The sequence below is a fragment of the Aythya ferina genome, assembly GCF_964211825.1.
Source record: "Aythya ferina genome assembly, chromosome: 2".
Taxonomy (NCBI): Eukaryota; Metazoa; Chordata; class Aves; order Anseriformes; family Anatidae; genus Aythya; species Aythya ferina.
In genome coordinates this window covers 59,453,465-59,474,179 of record NC_140297.1, presented here as the reverse complement: position 1 = coordinate 59,474,179, position 20,715 = coordinate 59,453,465, and the positions used below count along the sequence as shown (strand labels likewise).

At 35.2% G+C, this 20,715-nt stretch overlaps 1 protein-coding gene across 9 annotated transcripts in view; it reads left to right on the top strand.

Moving 5' to 3' along the window:
- The window catches only part of SUGCT (succinyl-CoA:glutarate-CoA transferase), a 320,540-nt gene that overhangs the window by 42,340 nt on the left and 257,485 nt on the right, over positions 1 to 20,715 (top strand). For all 9 annotated transcript variants that reach the window (XM_084509771.1, XM_084509769.1, XM_084509765.1 and 6 more), the window contains 2 exons: positions 3,394 to 3,485; positions 8,861 to 9,004. In XM_084509771.1, coding sequence (XP_084365897.1) covers positions 3,394 to 3,485; positions 8,861 to 9,004 — 236 coding nt within the window. The remainder of the gene's footprint in view (positions 1 to 3,393; positions 3,486 to 8,860; positions 9,005 to 20,715) is intronic.

Below are 20,715 nucleotides of genomic sequence, written 5' to 3'. Positions count from 1 at the left end.
GAGTGCACTGCATAAAGTTACTACTTCTGTAATGTCCCCAATGAGAGATGAGAACCTTAATTTCTGAGTAATTTAGTGTTTATTTTGATGTAATTGTCTTCCAGTTTTGCTACATAAATATTTTTTAGGCATCTTGAGCTTTCTCTTGTTGCACTATATTGAAGGTTTGATCTTCAAGCAACTGCAGGTGTTTTAGAACAGCTGTGAGCTGCATTATTATTCCATCTTAGTTGCTTTTTCATCACATGCATTAGTTTATGCAACTGTAATTGTAATATGCCTCCAGATTTGGGGTGTGTGTGTGTATGTGTCAGTGAGTGGAAGATAGTGGGAAAAAAGATGTATCCTTTACATCATATTAAGTGTGTCTCATTTTGAATATTCATACAATGTATGTTATGATGCTGCATACTAATAAAAAGAAATGGGTGGCAATCTTCAGTTGAGGATATTAGGATATTTTCTCTGTCATATTTCAACTGCAAGTTTGTCTTCAGCTACATGGGAAGTTCTGAAAAACTGGATGCAAAATATATCCTCTAAGGCCACTTTTCCATTCCTGACTTATGTATCACAAGGGATACAGGATTGCCTGTGCAAGGCTATCGCATTTGCTTTGTAAATACTTTCCATAAAGGCTTTTGTTTCCTTTAAGCTGACACAAGGTAGCCAGCACAATTTGTTCTTTCATACTTGTCTCACGTTCTGTTCATTTTAAGGTAGTCTTTTGTATGCAGAAGGTAGACATGGCTGAAGGCTTAACACAGCTCTAGGAAGATGTAGATGGAAGTGATTTTGCTGAATAAACACATAGTCCTTTTGTGGACATTTGCAGTTTGTGCTCTGCTGGTTTCAAATGCTTGCTATGCAGGTATATGCTTTGAAAATGGCAATTCTTAGGAAGCACTTGGAGATCCATCTGGGGGTTACCGTGTCTTGTGATCAGTTCAGCTGATTGAAAGTGTGTGCTCTCCTTCAAGCTTTATGTATTTGTATTCCTAGTTTTTTTCTAAAACATCTGCACTGCATTGTTCCATTGACCTGTGACCTGTGTACTCAAATAATAATGTTCAGCTTTTTTTTTTTTTTTGATAATGAGAACTCATTTTCACAAATAAACCTTTTTCAGTTAGATGGCTTCCTTTTATTCCAGGCATTTCTGGGCCAACCTATCTACGATGACAGTAGATTTTTGCTCCAACAGTATCATTGTCAACTTAGACTTTAAATTAAAACCAGAATAATGTATTTTTTCCCTTTTAACTTTATTATGACCTTTGAAAACCAATCAGACACACCTTTACAACCTGTGATTTTAATCAGAAAGACATCAAATAATCTCTTGTGTCTTGAAACCAGGCTGTTGTCATGTGTGGAAAAGAACTTAAAATCTACATTTCTAAAATACCACTAGAAAAATGTGTGAAATGCCTGTCACCTTTCCTGAATTTAGTGTTTAAGGGATGGGTGTCTGTCATTGCCAGAAGAGCATTGCAAAAACTTTATAGTTTTTCTGTCTACATACTAAATGTTTAATTATCAGATGTTTTCTGTTTATGAAAACGTTTTTGTGAGCAGATGTGTTGAGATGTCTTTTCTTTGTTAATAATTGAGGTCAGTGCGTAATTTCTCACTTACTTCAATATGCTTTTCACTATTCAATTAAAGTTGTTTTGAGTATATTTTTTATTGAGCAAGATTTTGTTTTTGAAGTGGGCCCACACATATTTAAATGATTTTAATGCTACAGTTCATCTCAATGAGATAATGGTATATGCTTGGAGCTATTCAGAGCATTTTGGGGTGGGTTCAATATTTTATTTGCAAATCCTGTTATGCTTGCAAATCAGCACACTTACTTTTTGTAAACTTGAGTGTGTAGGTATAAAAGGAAAGGTCACTAGCTGCTCTTTAGGATCTTCCCATTAGCCAGTGCCAGAGAAACAATTTTTAATAAGAGTGAGTAAACTGGCAATTTTTTCTTCCCTCTTTTGATTAGTGAAGTCAATAATATATAGATTTGACCATAAGAGAAGTGTGAATCCTTTCTTCTGAAATATTTGTTTTAAGGCTACATTGATGAAGTCTGTGTTGGCTGTAGTATCCTGATATCCCTTGTAATACTGAGTGCAGAAGCTGAGTTCCTTCACAGCCTTGAACAACTGAGATCCGATGTCTCCCAGAAAAAATGTCCTAGCACGAAATTAGGATATTCTGTAGTACAATGGGGAGAATTGGTGTGTTTGTTGGATATTGTTTTTCTTTGTATTATTTACTAAATACCGAGGTAGTAAAATACTTTAACTGCAGTTCAGAAGTGATTATTATTCTCTTGCACTGTACATTAGGAGTCGTGTGAATTTTGTACATAACATTGGTCCAAATGGAGGACTTGAAGAAGATTATCCCAATACATTGTGACTTTTCATTTTGTGCTGTAATCAATAAAGTCAATCTTGACTGTCACATCTACTAAACAGGCTCCTAGAAGATCATTCTGGGAGAATGAGAAATTTTTATCTTGCCAGTACATGATGATATATTTTTATTTTAATACTGTTCTCACAGCTGAGAGTGATATAGAAACATCGCATTAAAAGTGCCAGCCAAACTAGAATTCTTGTCTGTAACATATAGTTCCTAACAGTTTGCTCCTGTAATTAGGGTATTTCTCTAGCAGATATACTCTAGAAATACTCTAATTACCCTTTCTGAAAAGATAAAAGAAAGCATGAGAGTAGCTTTTGAATTTGTTACCTCTTTAAGGAGGAGAAACTTAAATCTTTGACTTCTAAAGGCTCTGAGAATTTCTATTAGTTTAAATAGTAGGAATCAAACATTTTTTGATTCCCTGTTGACTTCTGCCCTCTGTGCTGATGTTCACTACTTCCATAAAAGGAAGAGCAAAAAGAAACCAGCCATGGTGCTTTGACCACCGTGTCATTGCATTGTACAGGCACAGTGCATTTACAGTCTCCAATTTCAATCTAGAATTATTAGACTGAGAGGTGGTAATTCCTGGAAGGAAGACAGAGCTGATACCTGGATTTGGTAACTTCTTCAGCTGGATCTTCCTGATGTAGGAAGATCTCCTCAATGAAGGTTTTTCAATAGTTGTTGAAAGATCATAATGAAGTAAAGAAGAGATAGGAAATCTATCTAGAATTAGGATCAAACTCCTCCTCATCAAACACATGATTAAAACAGCCACTTACTCGTAAAAATGTGCAGGAATAAGTAGAATACAGTAACATTTGTTGGTTGTACAGTCTGGACAACTTGTGAACAGAAGCTGATGAGAAATATTAATTGGTTCCATTTCTTTTCATTCTAAAATAATAAGTGTTGTACTTGTCCTTGATTGAATTACTATTTGCTCTCTTTCTGTTTTAGGTTATGGTCAGACTGGTCCAATGGTTCAGAGAGGTGGATATGACTCAATTGCAGCTGCTGTTTCTGGTCTCATGCATATCACAGGGCATGAGGTACAGCGATCAACTTTTAAATTTAATAGAATCTTTGGCATACCCTATAGTGACTAGTGTATGGAGTAAGCTAGTCTATGCTAACATATGTTATGTATGCCCTCCACAATCCAACAAGAGGCCTTATTTCTGTGAATCTAATAAAATGATAGTACTTATGCCCTTGAGGTATCTCACGCCACGTTCACAAACCCAATGCCAAGGCCTGAGAAGAAGAAAATGGAAGAAAAACAGTGTCCTAAATTTTTGGTGAATGAGTTATCAATAACTTATGGTAACTTGTTAAGCGGCTTGCAGACACTTCAAGAGCTATAATAAACACATTGTTGACTCCTGGATAGTGGAACCATACTTGTATAGGAAGCCTTACCTGTGCTTTTATATAGTGAATACACCAGCCCCTTAAAAGAATTGTGAAGCCACACAGATAACTCTGGCAAAGTATCTTTTCAGTCATCCTGCCTGAAAATACCCAGAGACATGTCACTAGTGGCTCTGGAAAAGCTTTATGTGCTGCTATTCCCACTGATATCCAAGATCTTTGTTAGCTGCAGCAGTGCAGGAAGCATTACAGAGGTAGCTTAACTTGGTATCTGGATTCCAGGAATACATTGAATGTGTGTCTTTACCTCAGAGAAAAATGCTAGTGAAATAGGCATTTACTTAAGCCATTTTGAATCACCTAAAGATGCAGGCAATGTCGTCTCCAAATGTTATTTCTTAAGTGAGGTAGTACTACACGTCTGTTCTCTGTGTCATAAATACTAGATAGTTCTCTATGTTCCTGGTAGTCTGGAACCAGCAGTGCGGATCTTTGCAGTATGACACTTGCATGCCCTAAATAAACAAGAAGCTCATCAAGTTTCTGTACTTAGTGTCAGATATTCATATTTATTGAGTGGGTTGTTGAAAGCTGACCACAGATGATCTAGACATTACTGTAGGACTGATATTCTGCTAGTAGATTTGTTTTCTCATGAGAACAATGGCAAAACAGCAGAATGCTGTGCTCCAGACTACTATTGTTACCAGTCATCTTTCTGAGGTGGAGCATTATTTGACTGAGGAAGCTGAAATATCTCATGCCTAGTGTCCTAAGATCACCCATTGCTGCTATGTTAATGCTAGGTACTCATAGAGTGTTCCATCTCAAAACACAAGAAAATATTGTTGAACGTACTCCTCACAGATACTTCCCTTCAGATGTGTAAAGTGCATATATATTAACCAATGACTGAGCACAGTAATTCTAGAGTTCACTGCTTTCTAATACAATGCCAGAAACTTCATGCCCACTTCAAAATGGACTGAACAAGGTTAGGTAGAAGTATAAATTGTTAGAAAAGGGCAAATGTTATTAGTACCAGCTAAATAAAAGGGTATGGAGAGTGTGTTAAAAATGTTGAGGGGAGAAAAGCAAAACAAAACAAAAAACCAAAACACAAGACTCTTGTAAGGTTTTTAAATATGTAAATGTCAGAAAATATAAGTTTTATGAGAGCAGTATTCCTCCATGGTATTTATGAAGATGGTTTTAATTAAAAGGTTGTGTTAAGACCTACACTGGGAATCCAGATGTTTGCATCACCTCACCAGGACTTGAGGCAATGTAATCAAGAGTCATTTAATCATTGTTGGTAACAGTTTCATCTATTCACTGGGAACTTTTAACAATTCATTCAAACTCAGTCATTCTCTTGCATGATTAAAATAAACATGCTAAAAATTGCTTCTTATTTTTCTTCATTTGAAATTGGTCGTGTATTTTACCAGTTTCTAAAAAGCATTTTCTGATGTATAGATGGACAATTTTGTTTCAAATACTTAAATACTTAAATAGTCAACAGCTCCAAAGATTCAAGTGTGTCTTTTGTTGTGGTGAAAAATGACCAAAATATTTTTAAAATCACACTGTATGCTTGCTTAAAATTTTACTTTTTAAAGTGTTATTTTAAAGTAAAATTCCCATGTTCTATATTTACACGTGTGTCTGATTTTGTTGAAATTTAAACACTGCCAGCTCTGAAAAGTGAAGGAAAAGTTTATTTCAGTCAGCACGTAGAGAAATGGCAAAAGAAGAAAAAAGAATTTTGCTCACTTCTGTGATTTGTACTTTATTAAAATGTTGTTTGTTGACTAGATAATGTGAATTTGTATACTGAAAATAACACAATGATCTGAAGCACACCCCAGTAAACTAGATGGTTTTATTTTGTTCCTTACAGTAAATTAAAAATGTTAGTCTTGTGAACTGGTGAAAAAAAAACAACAGATAATGTTTTTGTATTGCCTTGTGGTGTAGCTATTCATAATCAGCACAATAACATCAGTATAACGGTGCTCTGTGGAAACTTTCTTTTCGTAAACAAGCTGTTCAGTTTGCTTACAGGACAGTCTTAGAGGTCTTAGCTGTAGTAGACATACTCTGAGGTTGAGCAGCAGAAACAAAACATCTGCATACATCACCAAGGGGCTTAGTTTTACCATGTATTAATACATATTTAGAGCTCCTCATGAAGCATTTTAATAATGGGATACTAAAAGTTATGTTCTATATCTGACATTTTAAAAATGGATAGAATTTATAGCTACATGAATTTTATTTTAGAGACATTCCATATCGTGAGTTTGACTTTATTCCAGCCATCTGGCTGCTGATATAATGTCTAAGAAAGAAGTTTACTGTTTCAGATCACTTAACTTTCTTGGGTACTGAGCAGCCATGCCTCCAGTTAGTAAATAATAAATAGTATTCCATGAAATCTGTATATTACCATCACAGGGGTTCGAGTAAAACTTCTTCTGTGACAAAATTGATGGTTTGTAACATTCTTTTTCCCTGCAATATTTTATATAATACTATTTTCTGAGGCAATAAAGAGATCACAGTGGAAGAAACTAAGAAGAAATTTTTTGACTAAAATGAGTATTTTTTCAGTTACCTTTTTGTTAAGGATATAGCGAAGGAAGAAAAAATATAATACGAAAGTGGAATGTACCAAAAATACACAACAGTATCACATTTGGCACACAGTATAAAACTATAGAATACAAGATCATGTGCTTTTGTACATGATTTTTCAAGATCTGAGAGAAGATTCCATCATAAAGAAATTTTGTGTCTTACTTCTTTTTACTTTGCTAAGAAATAGCTGTTACTGAAATAGTGCTGACTATTTTTGAAAGATTTCCAAGCAAACTTCTGAAACTTGAAATCAAACTGTCTTTTGCAATATAACAATTAAAGGCACAAACTCTGCACTAGTGATGTAGCTGATCATACTAGTTTGTGCTAGTGTTTTTGCTGATCATACTAAACCAAGCACATTCAGCGTAGAGTAGAATTGCTATCTTTAAACTGTATTTTCATGTGTAGACAGGGGGACTTGCATGGAATTCAAGCTGTTGTAGCTTGTTTAAGCTAATATATTTGACTACCTCTGTATTAGAAGTGTTATGACACCTGTAAAATCCAAAATTCTAGTATGTATAAAAACTCACAAGCAACAGAGTGGAATCTGTTTTGTGTAAATCTGTACCACAAATGCATTTTGAATTGAAAGTTGATGCTGCAGGCCAGATTTTTTTTTTTTATTTTTTTAACATAAATTAAAATATGCTAAAAGGATTGAATTTACACTAATGACACTTTTATTGTTCTGGAAGACATAATTTATAGATACTTTATTGGCCAAACACCACATTCAAGTTTTGTGTTTGATGAACAGAAAGTTTGTACTTTAACATATTCAGATATATTAGTCTCAGATGAATATTCTTTTGAAAATTTCAGTAACTCATTAGGGCAATAACTTGTACATAATTAAATGAAAAACAATTTGGATGCAAGTTCCTTTTAGATCTCTAAGTGGATCATTACACAGAATGTTAGATATCTTTATGGTGGTGCAGCCTATGTAGTAAGCATTCTTTATTGCTGAAGAAGCATTTTTGTTTTACTGAGCACAGAACAGCAAAGCATGATTGGGATCTACAGTACCAGAGGGGCCATTCTTCAACTTAAAAACAAACAAACTGCAACAAAAGAGTACTCATGGTATACAGCTCAGATCTGTTGAAAATATGTAGCCATTGCTGGTTCATAACTTCAGCAGTTATTTCCCATCTGTAAAGACTACTGGACATAGAATACTTTTATTAAGCATGTCATTTCAAAACAATTTCAATTTCTAAAGGAGGATTTTTGTATTTCTGATGTAAATTTGGGAAGAGAAATTGTCTTATGTCAAGTAACAACAACAACAAAAAAAAGCCATGTGTTGTTGCTATCATGGGGACAGATTGTGTTGACAAATCATAAGGAATTTAGCAAACAGCAAAAGTTGAGAATAAAAGATGAACTGGTGGTAAGACTGAACAATAGCAAAGCACAGTGTCAGAAGAAAGGGTCTGCTTTATTGGAATGGATCTTGTGTTCAAATGAGCAAAGGACACATCCTGGGGCTGCCCCTAACTGGAGTTCAACACAGCCTATGAGTGCCATGGCCTAAACCACTTTCTCACTGACCAGAGGATATACTTTGTTCTTCTACTAGAACAGTAATGTCACTTTAGGGTAGGGAGAAAGAGCTTTGCTTTAAAATCATTTGTTTGAAGTAAAGATATTGTATAGGCCCTTACTGTGCTTGGGGAACTAGTACAGTGTTAGCTACAGAAGTACTGTGGTGTGCTGTCAGAAACTCCACCTTTGATGAGAAGTTTTTCCAACAAAGGAAGACTTATCTGTATGTATGGAGCTTCGTCCTTCATCTAAAGCATCTTAATATCCCTTGTTCAACAGGACAGAGATTAAAAAAAAAACAACTCACAACTAAATTAACCTATTTCACAGTAGTAAGAGCATGCATACTATCACAAAAAAATTTTCAAACTGATTTATTTTCATATTTCAAAATATTTTCAAACTAAGAAGACAGAAGAGCAAAGAGCTATGGTTCTGCCATGCAAAGAGTTATGTACCTGGGCCAATGTACTGTGGAAATCTTTTGATCTTTGGCTTTCATTCTGTTGTTTCTTTACAGTATCTCTCCTCTTTGTATTCATGAGTGGAAGCATTGATGATAATAGGGAAAAAAGTAGCATAAAAATCATTTGTAATTTGCAGGCTTTACAGCATCTTCAGGTATGGAATTGTGTGGATACTGCAAGAGTATCTTTTTCAGGGGTAATTTTTGTTTCAGTTCATTCAAAGATACTCTTAATCTCTTGCTGCTTGCAATGCAGATCCATGTAAACAATTTTTAAGACAAGTCTTATTTAGAATGTGCTATAAAGAAAGTAATGTGTTGCCTTTTCTTAATTGTTTTTGTTTGTTTCTTTTGGTTTCAATTGAGGTGTTTTCTTTTTTTCTTTAGGAGGGTGAGCCTGTTAGAGTAGGAGTAGCCATGACAGATCTTGCTACTGGGTTGTATGCATGCGGAGCAATTATGGCTGGTTTGCTTCAGAGGTATAAGACGGGGAAAGGACTGCACATTGACTGTAATCTCATGTCATCTCAGGTAGGAGTTTTTTTTTTTTTTTTAAAAAAGAAGCTTTTGGTTGTGTAGATGTTTGAACCTAAAACCCACCATTTTACCATGAATTAAAGTAAATGAGTAGGTACAATTTATGACAACAATAATAATGGTTTCATTGACAGTTTCTGTATTCTACTGCTCTGACAGTGACCGTTTTATATAATATGCTTATAATTACTACAGCAATGTTTGGTTTTCATTTTGTAAAAAGGACCTCCATGTTATTTGAAAACATAGGTTTATCAAGGCTTATGATCTCCAAGAGATAGTAAGTAGCAGTTGTAGTAGCAAGTTGGAGATAGACAAGAATAAATGGCGAAACCAAGTGTTGGGAGGGGAGCCTCGGCACTTGGCAATATAACTACTGGAGCGATTGAATGTCTTGAACAAAATTTCCCAAAGTTGTGAAATAATCAAGCATCACCAAAGTATCATAGAATGAATGGTTTGCATTTAAAGGACCTTAAAGATGACCTAGTTCCAACCCCCCTGCCATGGGCAAGAACACATTCCACTAGACCAGGTTGCTCAAAGCCCCATCCCACCTGGCCTTGAACGCTTCAGTGGGGGCATCCACAACTGCCCATCTGTTCTCTGCCCAGCCTGTATCTGTGCTTGGGATTGCCCTGATCCATGTGCAGGTTAAATAATTTAATCTGGGAAATCTGCCTTCTATTTCTGGGATTTCAAGAATAAAGTAAGTGTGAAAATGCAGCATTTTCTATGGGTGCATTTAAGAGAAATCTCATCAAATTTGTAAAGACAAAGATGTTTTTATCATGACAACTATACAGTATGCAAGTAATAATGAGAACTTTTAAGTTGCGTTTGAACATTTAAGCACCATTGGTATAATGATTTATACTTCATAAAAATAAAATGATATTGCTACAAGGCATACATGATGAAATTATATGTTGACTTGCTAATGTCTACCTTCTGGTAGAAGCAGGGAACATGATTATGTAGGAATTTTGGTGTACATTTTAAAATATAGGTCAAGACTGTATGTGCTACTTATCAAAGCTATAACAATGCTCCATTATTTTTTTCTTTATTCAATTGTACGTTTGTTTGCAATGCTCTTAGTTTCTTTAAATCATAATACCTGTAAGTACAGTTGAGAGATGGTACAGTGCCTATTGCACAACCTGCTCTAAGTTGGCCTGGCTATGACCAGGAGGTTGGACCAGATGACATCCAGAGGTCCTTTTCAATTTATATCGTTAAATGATAATGAATGAGACTTGGAAGGTTTCACTCATTTTAATATCTACTGAAATTAGATCTGGAATGGGGGAAATGCTCACTTAAATTAACATAGATTTTTTAATTTGTTTCAGAAAATTTTGTAAGTACTGAACCCTTTATCAAACTGATCTGTATCTGTAAATGTTGTGCCTAGATTTGGAAAATGTAGTAAGCAATTTAGAAAAATATTTTAAATATATATTTAACTCTTAGTAATTATTTTTTATATATATTTAGTATTTTAAAATTTGTTTAAAATATTTTATAGTATTTTATAATACAGCAATTTTTGCTTAATATTTTCACTTCTAATTTTATTAAAGGACTTCCAGTAGTTTTCTGAGTCATTCTGTTATTTCTTGATTCCTTGTTCCACTGCTTTTTGTCTTTTTTTAATGGATTCTTCTGAATGTCCTATAGTGGTGTCCCTCAAGGGTTGGTACTGGGACCAGTATTGTTTAATATATTCATTGATGAATTGGACGAGGGTATGGAGTGCACCATCAGCAAGTTTGCTGATGACACTAAACTGGGAGGAGTGGCTGACATGCTGGAAGGCTGTGCTGCCATCCAGCGGGACCTCGACAAGTCGAAGTGGTTAGGGAGAAACATAATGAAATATAATGAGGACAAGTATAGAGTTCTGCATCTGGGCAAGAACAACCCCAGACATCAGTGTAAGTTGGGGACTGCCCTGCTGGAAAGCAGTGAAGGAGAGAGGGACCTGGGGTTCCTGGTGGACAGCCAGATGACCATGAGCCAGCACTGTGCCCTTGTGGCCAAGAAAGCCAGTAGCATCCTGGGGTGTATTAGAAAAGGAGTGTGGTTAGTACATTGAGAGAGATTCTCCTCCCCCTTTGGGGTCTCCCCCTGGTGAGACCACATCTAGAATATTGCATCCAGTTCTGGGCCCTTCAGTTCAAGAAGGACAGGGAACTGCTTGACAGAGTCCAGTGCAGAGCCACAAGGATGATTAAGGGGATGGAGCATCTCCCTTACAAGGAAAGGCTGAGGGAGCTGGGTCTCTTTAGCTTGGAGAAGGGGAGAATGAGGAGTGACCTTATTAACATTTATAAATATGTAAAGAACAAATGTCAGGAGGACGGAGCCAGGCCCTTCTTGGTGACACCCAGTGACAGGACAAGGGGCAATGAGTGTAAGCTGGAATGTGGGAAGTTCCACTTAAATATGAGACAAAACTTTTATGGTGAGGGTGACAGAACTCTGGAACAGGCTGCCCAGCAGGGTTGTAGAGCTTCCTTCTCTGAAGACTTTCAAAACCTACCTGGACGCATTCCTGTGTGACATGATTTAGGTGTTCCTGCTCTGGCAGGGGGATTAGACTAGATGATCTTTCAAGGTCTTTTCCAATCCCTAGTATTCTGTGATTCTGTGATTATTATTCGATATTTTATCAAATGCTGAAAGTAGTAAGAGTTAAAGCTAGGTGTTGGTGTAACTCTCATTTCACCTTCTTTTGTCAGCACAGTTGTTTTTAGAATCTTTTCCCTTGGTAAAGACAACTTTAGCCATGCAAAAGAGTATTCTCTCTTTGCAAAATTTACATCTCTGTTCACATCTTTATCATTTAGAGCCATTCATTGACATACCCAAGAAAGGTAATGAGCATTTGGATGCATGTTGGTGAACAAAGCATTATCTGTGGTGTTTGACTTCTTATGTGCACAGCTGAAAAAGCAAAATGGTGAAGGGGACTTTTTTTTTTTTTTTTTTTTTTTTTTTTGTATTTTTGCTTTTATAGATATTATCTCATTTTATACCTGTTATTAAATGATTTATATAAAAGTGATTAAAGAGTAATTCCATGCATGGGCGCTCAAATTCCAAAATAAATGCTTTTATTAACCCCAAACTTGGGTAAATTAAAATTAAGTAAGTTGATATTTTGAGATAGAATACGTGTTATTCTGAAACATGTTATTCTGAGCTGTTATTCAGAAAACAGTTATTTTCTTTTAAACAACCCTACTACCTTAGTACAAATTGGCTCTGAGGTGTTGGCCCAAGACTGTAACAAGAACATTTATGTAATCAGAAAAAATATTTTTGGATGAGATGATGGGGTAAAAAAACCCAACACCACAGTGTGATCAATCCCATTAAAAACCATGTTAAAATAAATGAAGAAAAAATACAACTGACAGTTGAGTCTCTCTGAGAATGTCTTGTTGTCCTGGTTTTCCTTTCCTTTCCATTCCTTACTTGTAAGTCTTTAAAGGTCAATGTCATTAAAAATGAGAAAAGAACAAAATTTAAATAGTGTTGAAAAAAAAGTACTTCTTGTGGTAATGTTTTACAGGGAAGTTAGACAATTACTGTGGTACAATCAGGTTCTTGAAAGATCCATGCTTTTAGAGTGATTATGTTTAACAATAATCTAGGTCTAACCTAGGTCAAAAAGCTAGGTTTTTCTGTGATTAATGTTTAAAAAGAACGTGTCTTTGAAATCTCTTATGGGTGCTGTCAAAACGATAAGGAACCTGAAGCTGTGGACTTTAAATTCTGGTTGTTGTTGATTCTGGATCTAGATGTTAAATAAATGCATTATGATAACTTTTACTTCAGCATGGGTTTCAATGGAGTGCAGTTATTTTTTAATGAGGAAAAAAAATCCTTTTTTTTTTTTTTTTTTCTGTGTGTTAAACACAAGTGCTGCTGAAATGTCTTCTTATTAAGTGCTATGTCAGCAGGGACCTATAAGAAACTTTTGGCTTCTGACAGTATTTCATACACTGATCTGATATGCTTATACCTTTTGTACATCCCTTCACCTGAATTGGGAATTCTGAAACAAGACCATAAATATAAAGGTAAATAGTATCTTTTATATAATCCCTCTCTCTCTCTCTCTTTCTTTCTCTAGTATCTTCAGTGAGCAGTATTGTGGCCTTCCAGTGCTTAAGGGGATCTTAGAGGAAGGATGTGGAAGGATATGTATCAAGGAATGTTGTGATAGGACAAAGGACTTTAAACTAAAAGAGGGTAGGTTTAGATTAGATATAAGGAACAAATTCTTCACTATGAGGGTGGTGAGGCACTGGAAGAGACTGTCCAGAGAAGATGTGGATGCCCAATCCCTGGAATAGTTCAAGGCCAGGCTGGATTTGGGCAACCTGGTCTAGTGGAAGGTGTCCCTGCCCATGGCAGAGGGGTTTGGAATTAGATGATTTTTTAAGGTCCCTTACAACACAAACCATTCTACAATTCTATGAAAACAAACAAAACTACAACAGAAAGAAAACCCAGGCGTTAAATCACATAAATGCTAGGAAATTCCTGAAAAACAATTGGTTTATTTTATAGCAAGAAACCTAGCATGTATATGCCCATCTGTATCTGTGGTATTACTTTTCTGCATGCATTATAGAAATGCAAGAGTCTTCCTTTTTTGTATAGGGAGATGCTTTTGATGTTATTACTTGCACAAATATGCTAATGACAGAGAGCATAGAACTGAATTCATCCATCAATGAAGCTTTTTAAAGAAATCTTCCCGACTGGCAAGTTTGTTTATTATTTGACTGGTATATGTAGAACAAGTATCTGATAAGTGAAATCATGTTCTCTAAAAAACGTTATTTATATAATATCTTAAAACACATCTTGCTTTCAAAGTCTTTGTATCAAGCGTTTTTGCCCAATACAGCTGTTTATTACTGTCGAAGATTTCTTTCCCCGCAGCAAAACAGAATTCTAGGATTTTACCAACAAGAGAGATACAGTGACCACTAGAATGTGGTCTTGCAATGAGCACAGACTTTCTATATCTATCATCTATAAACTTTTAACCCATGTCATACAATTCCTTTGAAATTGTTGAAATCAGATGATTTACTGTTCTCAGCTCCAGACCTTTCAGCGTCAGCATCTAAATAGTGTCCTTTAGATGATGCTAGTAAATAAGAAGGAAGTGGGTTTTGGATTTGGTTCCAATTATGCAATTGTGCCTTTTCTTCTGTTGTGGCTTAAAAAAAAAATCTCTTGGAAGTTTTAATATCCTTCCTGTATTTAATTACAACCAGGCTCCAACAAATACTGTAATAAGTTGGTTTCTCTTGGATTGAAAATCTGCAAGAAGTATTTTACATTTAACATTTCTACAATTTTGGAGTGTATTTTTTTTTCCAGATTCCACAGACAGGATAATGCAATTAATATTGTTTATATTAAATGATTGCTCATCAGACATTTATCTGCTTCTTATTATTATGCTTTAATTTGTATTTGTCATAGGAAACTCTTTATCTTCTCCAAATTTTAAAGTGACCCTATAAAAGCCTAGCAATTTGGCCTAAATTATTTTTTTTAGATCCTATCTCTATGCTTTAGTGTGGCATTTAGTTTTTTGAGAAAATGGTGAGGTTTAGAAACTATTATTTTTTGTATTTGAACCCCTTTTTCCCAGAAAGTATGTGTTGAAGGCACATCTGTTTAAGGTACTTTGAATGCTCTCTATTCAGAGCTTTCATGATATGTCTTTTACAAATTATTAAATATAAGTGAAACTAGTAGTGATTGCATGCTGCCCATAGAGCATATATGGCATAATGTGATCCCTCAGCGGTAAGTTGTGTGAGAAATACACATCTTGGGACTCAGGTGCTATTCAGGTTATTCTGGTGGTTGCTTGTTGCTTCTCTGCTTGATAAATTATGAGTTTACTGAATACGGAATGTAAATGTGCTTTTCCAGAGGCCAGTGTTCCTGGTGATTTCAGAAGCCAGCTAGCAGGACTCTTGCACAGTTGTCTTATTTTGTCTATGGTTTGAATAAAGAGTTTTTTTTGCAAGCTTATAAAATATCCTCTTTGCAAAATATATTCTGTCATGGTATAAAAGTGTGTTTGCACTGTATGGAGACGTGTTGTCTTTTTCATTACACAGCTCTGATATGAAAAGATAATAAAATCTAAATTGAGTGTTTCTTTACATATATACAGTGCCTCAGACTCTATTCTTCAAAATTTCAGTTGAGGACCTCAGTATAACTGAGAACAGAAGTTATCCTTCAGGGTTTTAAGTAGCCAGAATTTTATTGAAGTAGACCAGAAGACCACACTAACATGACAGTAACTCAATTTAATATTGGCCTCTGTGGAATGTGTGTTGTGATTTCTAATGATTAGTTAGTAGTTGGTAGATCATACTCCAATTGCATCTTGCATTTAGTGGCTTTCTTTTTGCTGTAAACAGAGTTCTTAGCCAGATTGCAAGGGAAATTTCTTCTTCATCTGCTACTTGACAGTGAAGTCTGTGTCTTTTTGTCTTTGCTACTATTGTTTCTTGTGCTAATGAAACTAAGCTTGAATGTGTTGCAGCTTCATTTTCCTCTCTGGAGCTACCTCTGTCATCAATTAGAGAAAGACTAAAAAGGAGATAGGAAAAAATATGCCCACTTAATACACAGAAAAAAAACAGCTATCTGGAGTGGGAAAGGGGGAGAGTTTGAAGACAAAGGAAGATATTTCTTTTAATTAATTTATTATTTAGATGACCTTTGAATATGAGTGCAATTTTGGAAATGGAATCTAGATGTTTATTGTAGTTTATTACCAGCAGATCATATTTTGGGATCATGGTAAGTGTTAGGAGAAAAGGAATAACCTGAGTAGTTCAAAAGAAATGGCATTGATATAAGCAACCAGTAGCAGAATAAGTGTTCAAGGCCAGGTTGGATGAGGCTTTGGGCAACATGGTCTAGTGGGAGGTGTCCCTGCACATGGCTGGGGAGATGGAATTAAATGAGATTTAAGGTCCCTTCCAACTCAAACCATTCTATGATTCTACGACTTCTGGTTATGTTGAAGGAATGGTAACTAAGGTTTGAGCAGTGCTTAATGTGACCATCTCAGATAGCTCTGACTGACATTTTTATTTTAAAGATGAAGTAAAGGATGACACTGGAACAAATTTGGACTAATGACTTTTTTGGTCTAATAGAGTTTGGCTGCCGTGACTGTATTTCTCTTTGTATTATTCTGTACAGTATTGTTTCCAGCTCTTCAGTTAATTTGCAAACACTTCAGTGTAGTGACGTGCTTAGGCCAGAGGTTATGATTCATTATTTTCATATTATGTTACAGTGAAAGCTATATAAAAAAGTGCCTAGACACTGGTTTAGGACTTAAAAAAAAAAATAAAAAAAAATTGAAAAATCTACTTCAAGTCTATTAAATTGTACCTAAAAGGCTGAGTTCAGCTATTGGTAAAAATATTTTGTCTTCTTTGGAATGAATATTTGTAGTACTAGATTTCTGTGATGAAAATTATGTGAAATTATTTTGTAACTTCATTCAAGCTTACTCTGTAATCTCTCTCTCTCTCTCTCTCTCTTTTTATTTATTTTTCTTTCTTTCTTTCTGTTTGGTACTAATGAAATAATTTTCTAAACCTGCTAAGGAAAAATGTCCTTTTTCAGAGAAGCATGTACAAACTTGTTATCACTATTCAAAATGTCATGCAGAAATGCCATATTTTGAGTCCAGACACATCGGTAATACTAACCTCATTTGTTTCTCAACTCTGATAGGACTTTGGACCATGTTTCTTTTTGAGTTGTATGTGGCTTAACAGCTCCATAGATGAACCCTTTTTGTGGTCCAGACAGCATTACAGTGCTTAAAAAAGCAAGGTGGACAAATCAATGGAGGGCATTCATTATATTTCTGTGCCTCTGCAACATCAATCTCATGAACTGAAATATGTGCTATTTCTAATATTTCATTCAATTGTATGTATCTGTTTCTTGTGTCATGCATTAATGTAGTGCATTAGCACAGAAGTACTTAATGGGCAGCATCCAACAATCTTTTAGTGTTACGGCTAATGCTGGTGTTGTTCTCCTGAGGTAATACATGACTTTTTCTGCTACCCATCTCCCTCTATTTTCTGTGTGCTTAGTATGCAGGAGGATATTGTTGTTGCAGCCTATGCAAGAGCAGTTGAAAGCAAAGCTTTTTCCCCCAAAAAATTATTTAGTTGGGTTTTCCTGAAAAACTTCTGTTAAAATTAAGCAATGTTTTGCTTTTTGCTTTTTTGATAATCTTCCATATCTATACAAAGAAAACGATGTACTTCATTCAAAGCAAGCAGTCTTCTGGACATAACTGCCTTCTCTGTAGAAATTCTCGTGTTTGTTTTCTCCATAGTCTATATAATCTGTTTTCCTACAAAAAAATGGCTCTTTCATATTAAGGGAGAATAAATTATGGACTGGCTTCAACATCTCAAGCTGTTAAAATTACCATTGTTTTTGTGGAGAGACAATAACCGACAAAGCAGATAATAGTTTTCTCAGGGACAGGCAAACTCACGTTTTATTTATTTTATTTTATTTTATTTATTTATTTTGTGTATGTGTATAAGTGTTAATGCTGATAAATACGGACACAAAAAGATGAGTGCCGTAAATGGTTAGGTCTACGCATACTTTCATTGTAAATGGCACTGTTTCTAATCTAAGATCAAAAGTGAGAAATGCCTTAGTACAATTTATTTTGAGTGTTGGCAGCTTTACATGGAAAAGCATCCTTCTTACTGATTCAATAAAACAACAGATCCTTCACAAAAGTGTATGTGGCATCCAAACTGGAGCCTCTAGATATTACCCTGTAAAAAATAGTACGAAAAACTACTGTTGTTATTTTGATGCCTGTTCTCATAGGTAATTAACTTTTATATGAACGAAGTCTGTTTGTCTGGGTTTTATTTGCATGCTTTGCTTTTTATTCTCAATTATCAAATTTAGGTACTTCTTTTAAGTGCATGTTATTCTGTGTTTTGCAATTATGCTTGCAGTTTTTTTTGCATGAATAGAAGCCACTTTAAGAATTTGATCTGTGCTATTTTCTAAACAATCAATTAAATACATTCAAGCACCCACAGAATGAAAACCTAAGTATTTTAAGTTGTAATTCACCTTTTATTTATGCCTTTAATAAAGGCATAAGTTCCTGGTGGTTAAGGCTACAATTAAGGAATATTACAAGAAAATACATTAGAATATTTAAAAATCTGTATGAAATGTAGCAGAAGAAACTTTTAAGAAGTTACATTTTTGATGGGCTTGGTAAAGCTGTGTAAAAATGTAGAGGGTAAAATATGCAATATATATTCTTTCTTCACAGAAGATAGACAGTTGAGGAAATGATCGTAGAAGTGTCATTGTTAAGGTAGTCTGATATGTCTGTTATCAGAGTCTGGTTTTAGTTGCTTATAACTTCACTGAAGTTTTAACTGTTTTGGCTGAATTTTTCATGTCATGGAATTGCCAAAAGCTGATTTGTTTTCAAAGTTACTCTTAAAGTGATTCATCTGCTTCCAGGAACAAGTTATGGGAAAATACGTTGATGGCACTTTTTTTTTTTTACTTTCATTCTCCTGAGAAACTCAGTGCCTTCTTTCTTTGGAGTGGAAACTTGAAATTTGGCAGATGATTCACCCTAGTTTCAAGGAAGTCTTTTGAAAGGAAACCAGGATGGCAGAAGGTGCAATGTGCACGACATATGGTATTCATAAAGGCCAATAGAAACTCTCTAGGAGATTCAGTGGAGCATTTGGACTGTGTATTCCCTGAGAAGTTAAAAGTAAATAAATACCTAATAATTAAATGAGCTGTAAGTTTAATAGAGAAGGTAGTATATGACCAAGTGATTGAGGGTTGTATATCATAGAATCATAGAATCATTAAGGTTGGAAAAGACCTTCAAGATCATCTAGTCCAACCACCACCCTATCACTGATGTCACCCACTAAACCATGTCCCTAAGCACCAGGTCCAACCTTTTCTTAAACAACCCAAGAGATGGTGACTCCACCACCTCCCTTAGCAACCTGTTCCAATGCTTGACCACTCTTTCTGAGAAGAAGTGTCTCCTCGTTTCCAACCTGAACCTCCCCTGGCACAACTTGAGGCCATTCCCTCTAGTCATATCACTAGTTACCCGTGAGAAGAGGCAAACCCCCAGCTCCGCACAACTTCCTTTCAGGTAGTAATATGTCTTGCATATACACTCTGTCTTGCACAGAGTATATAGAGTAACTATTTCTGAACTTTGGAATTTTTGTGTGTTTTGTTGTTGTTGTTTGTTTTTAACTTCATTTTTAAGTGATTGAAGTAGTATGTTTATTTATCCTTTCAGAAAAAACTTTATTAATATGTTGTTTCCATTAAGAAAATGCAATTAATTCTTCCTTCAAAAATATGTTGGTTTCTTCAACTCATGTACAATAATTTTTATTATTTTTTCATGCCAGTATTGTCTAATAGATTTTATGGTCAAGATTTTTATTTCTGATACTTCATCTAAAAATTCTTCTTGTAAGTCATTTTTCTTGAAGTGGCGAGTAAGGAGACAGGAGTCCATTTGGCATTTGCTTTCTCTTGAAATTCTGTGCTGAACAATACTTGTTTTTGAAATTTCAAGTCCTACATCTGTTAGTTGCATCAAGTGTTTACTGTTGTCAGTATTAATTGAATCTTAATGAAGAGATGATATCTCCACTAGTTGCTAAAGCTGTCAGAAGAACAGAACTCTCATCCCGGTCCTCTTTAAGCTCTAAATAGCTAATTAAAAAATATTTCATAGATTAGATTTGTTGATGTTGAATTTTACTGAACTCAGTTAGCAGTTCTCTGCAATGGAAATACCTCTTTTTTGTGAAGATGCTTTAGTGTCTCTACATAGCCTAAATTTTTATTTTTACTAAACAAGTGTAGTTTTCAGGCATCATTTTTGCACTACAGTATTTACACCATTGTAGACTAAAACTTAAGTCTGTTTTGCTTTCTTTAGTTTTCTTCCCCTCTGAGAATTCATGACTTACATAGGGTTTTTAAATCCTTTGCCTTTGTTTATCTCCTTGCATGTATTTTTTATTGTTATTTTTATTGTTAATAGCTTATTAAGCATGTCCTAACATGCATTTTCTGTGACTGTGATTTGCTGTGTGCTGTCACCTGAAGAAGGACTATCCTGTCAAGTGGATATCTTTAATCAGTGAGTCTTAAAAGCTGCATGTAATTACTGGTACAGACATGGATACCTGCTTAAGTGTCTGGTTGGAAGGCTCTAAAACAGGACCTACTATGAGGTCTGTTCTAAATTTGTAGCTATTTGTCAATAAGAATTTGATATCTACTTTAGACAATTGTATTTGTGTCTGGGATTATGCCATGTGCTGGTGCTTCAATGCCAGGAGTTTTAATTTGTGAAGGGAGAACTCCTGATCACATCATGGAGGTTCGCATTAAAAGAAACCAGTGTCACTGCAAACTAAACCCTTCTCAGCCAGAGCACGGTGCTCCTAACATAGCCACAGAGTTTTTCTGAAAAGGGTGGAGACTCTTTAACAGTAAGCCTTGGCCTATGTGCTCATGGTCTTGATTTTTGAGGTTGTTTTTGAAGATCTCTTCAAAGTCAT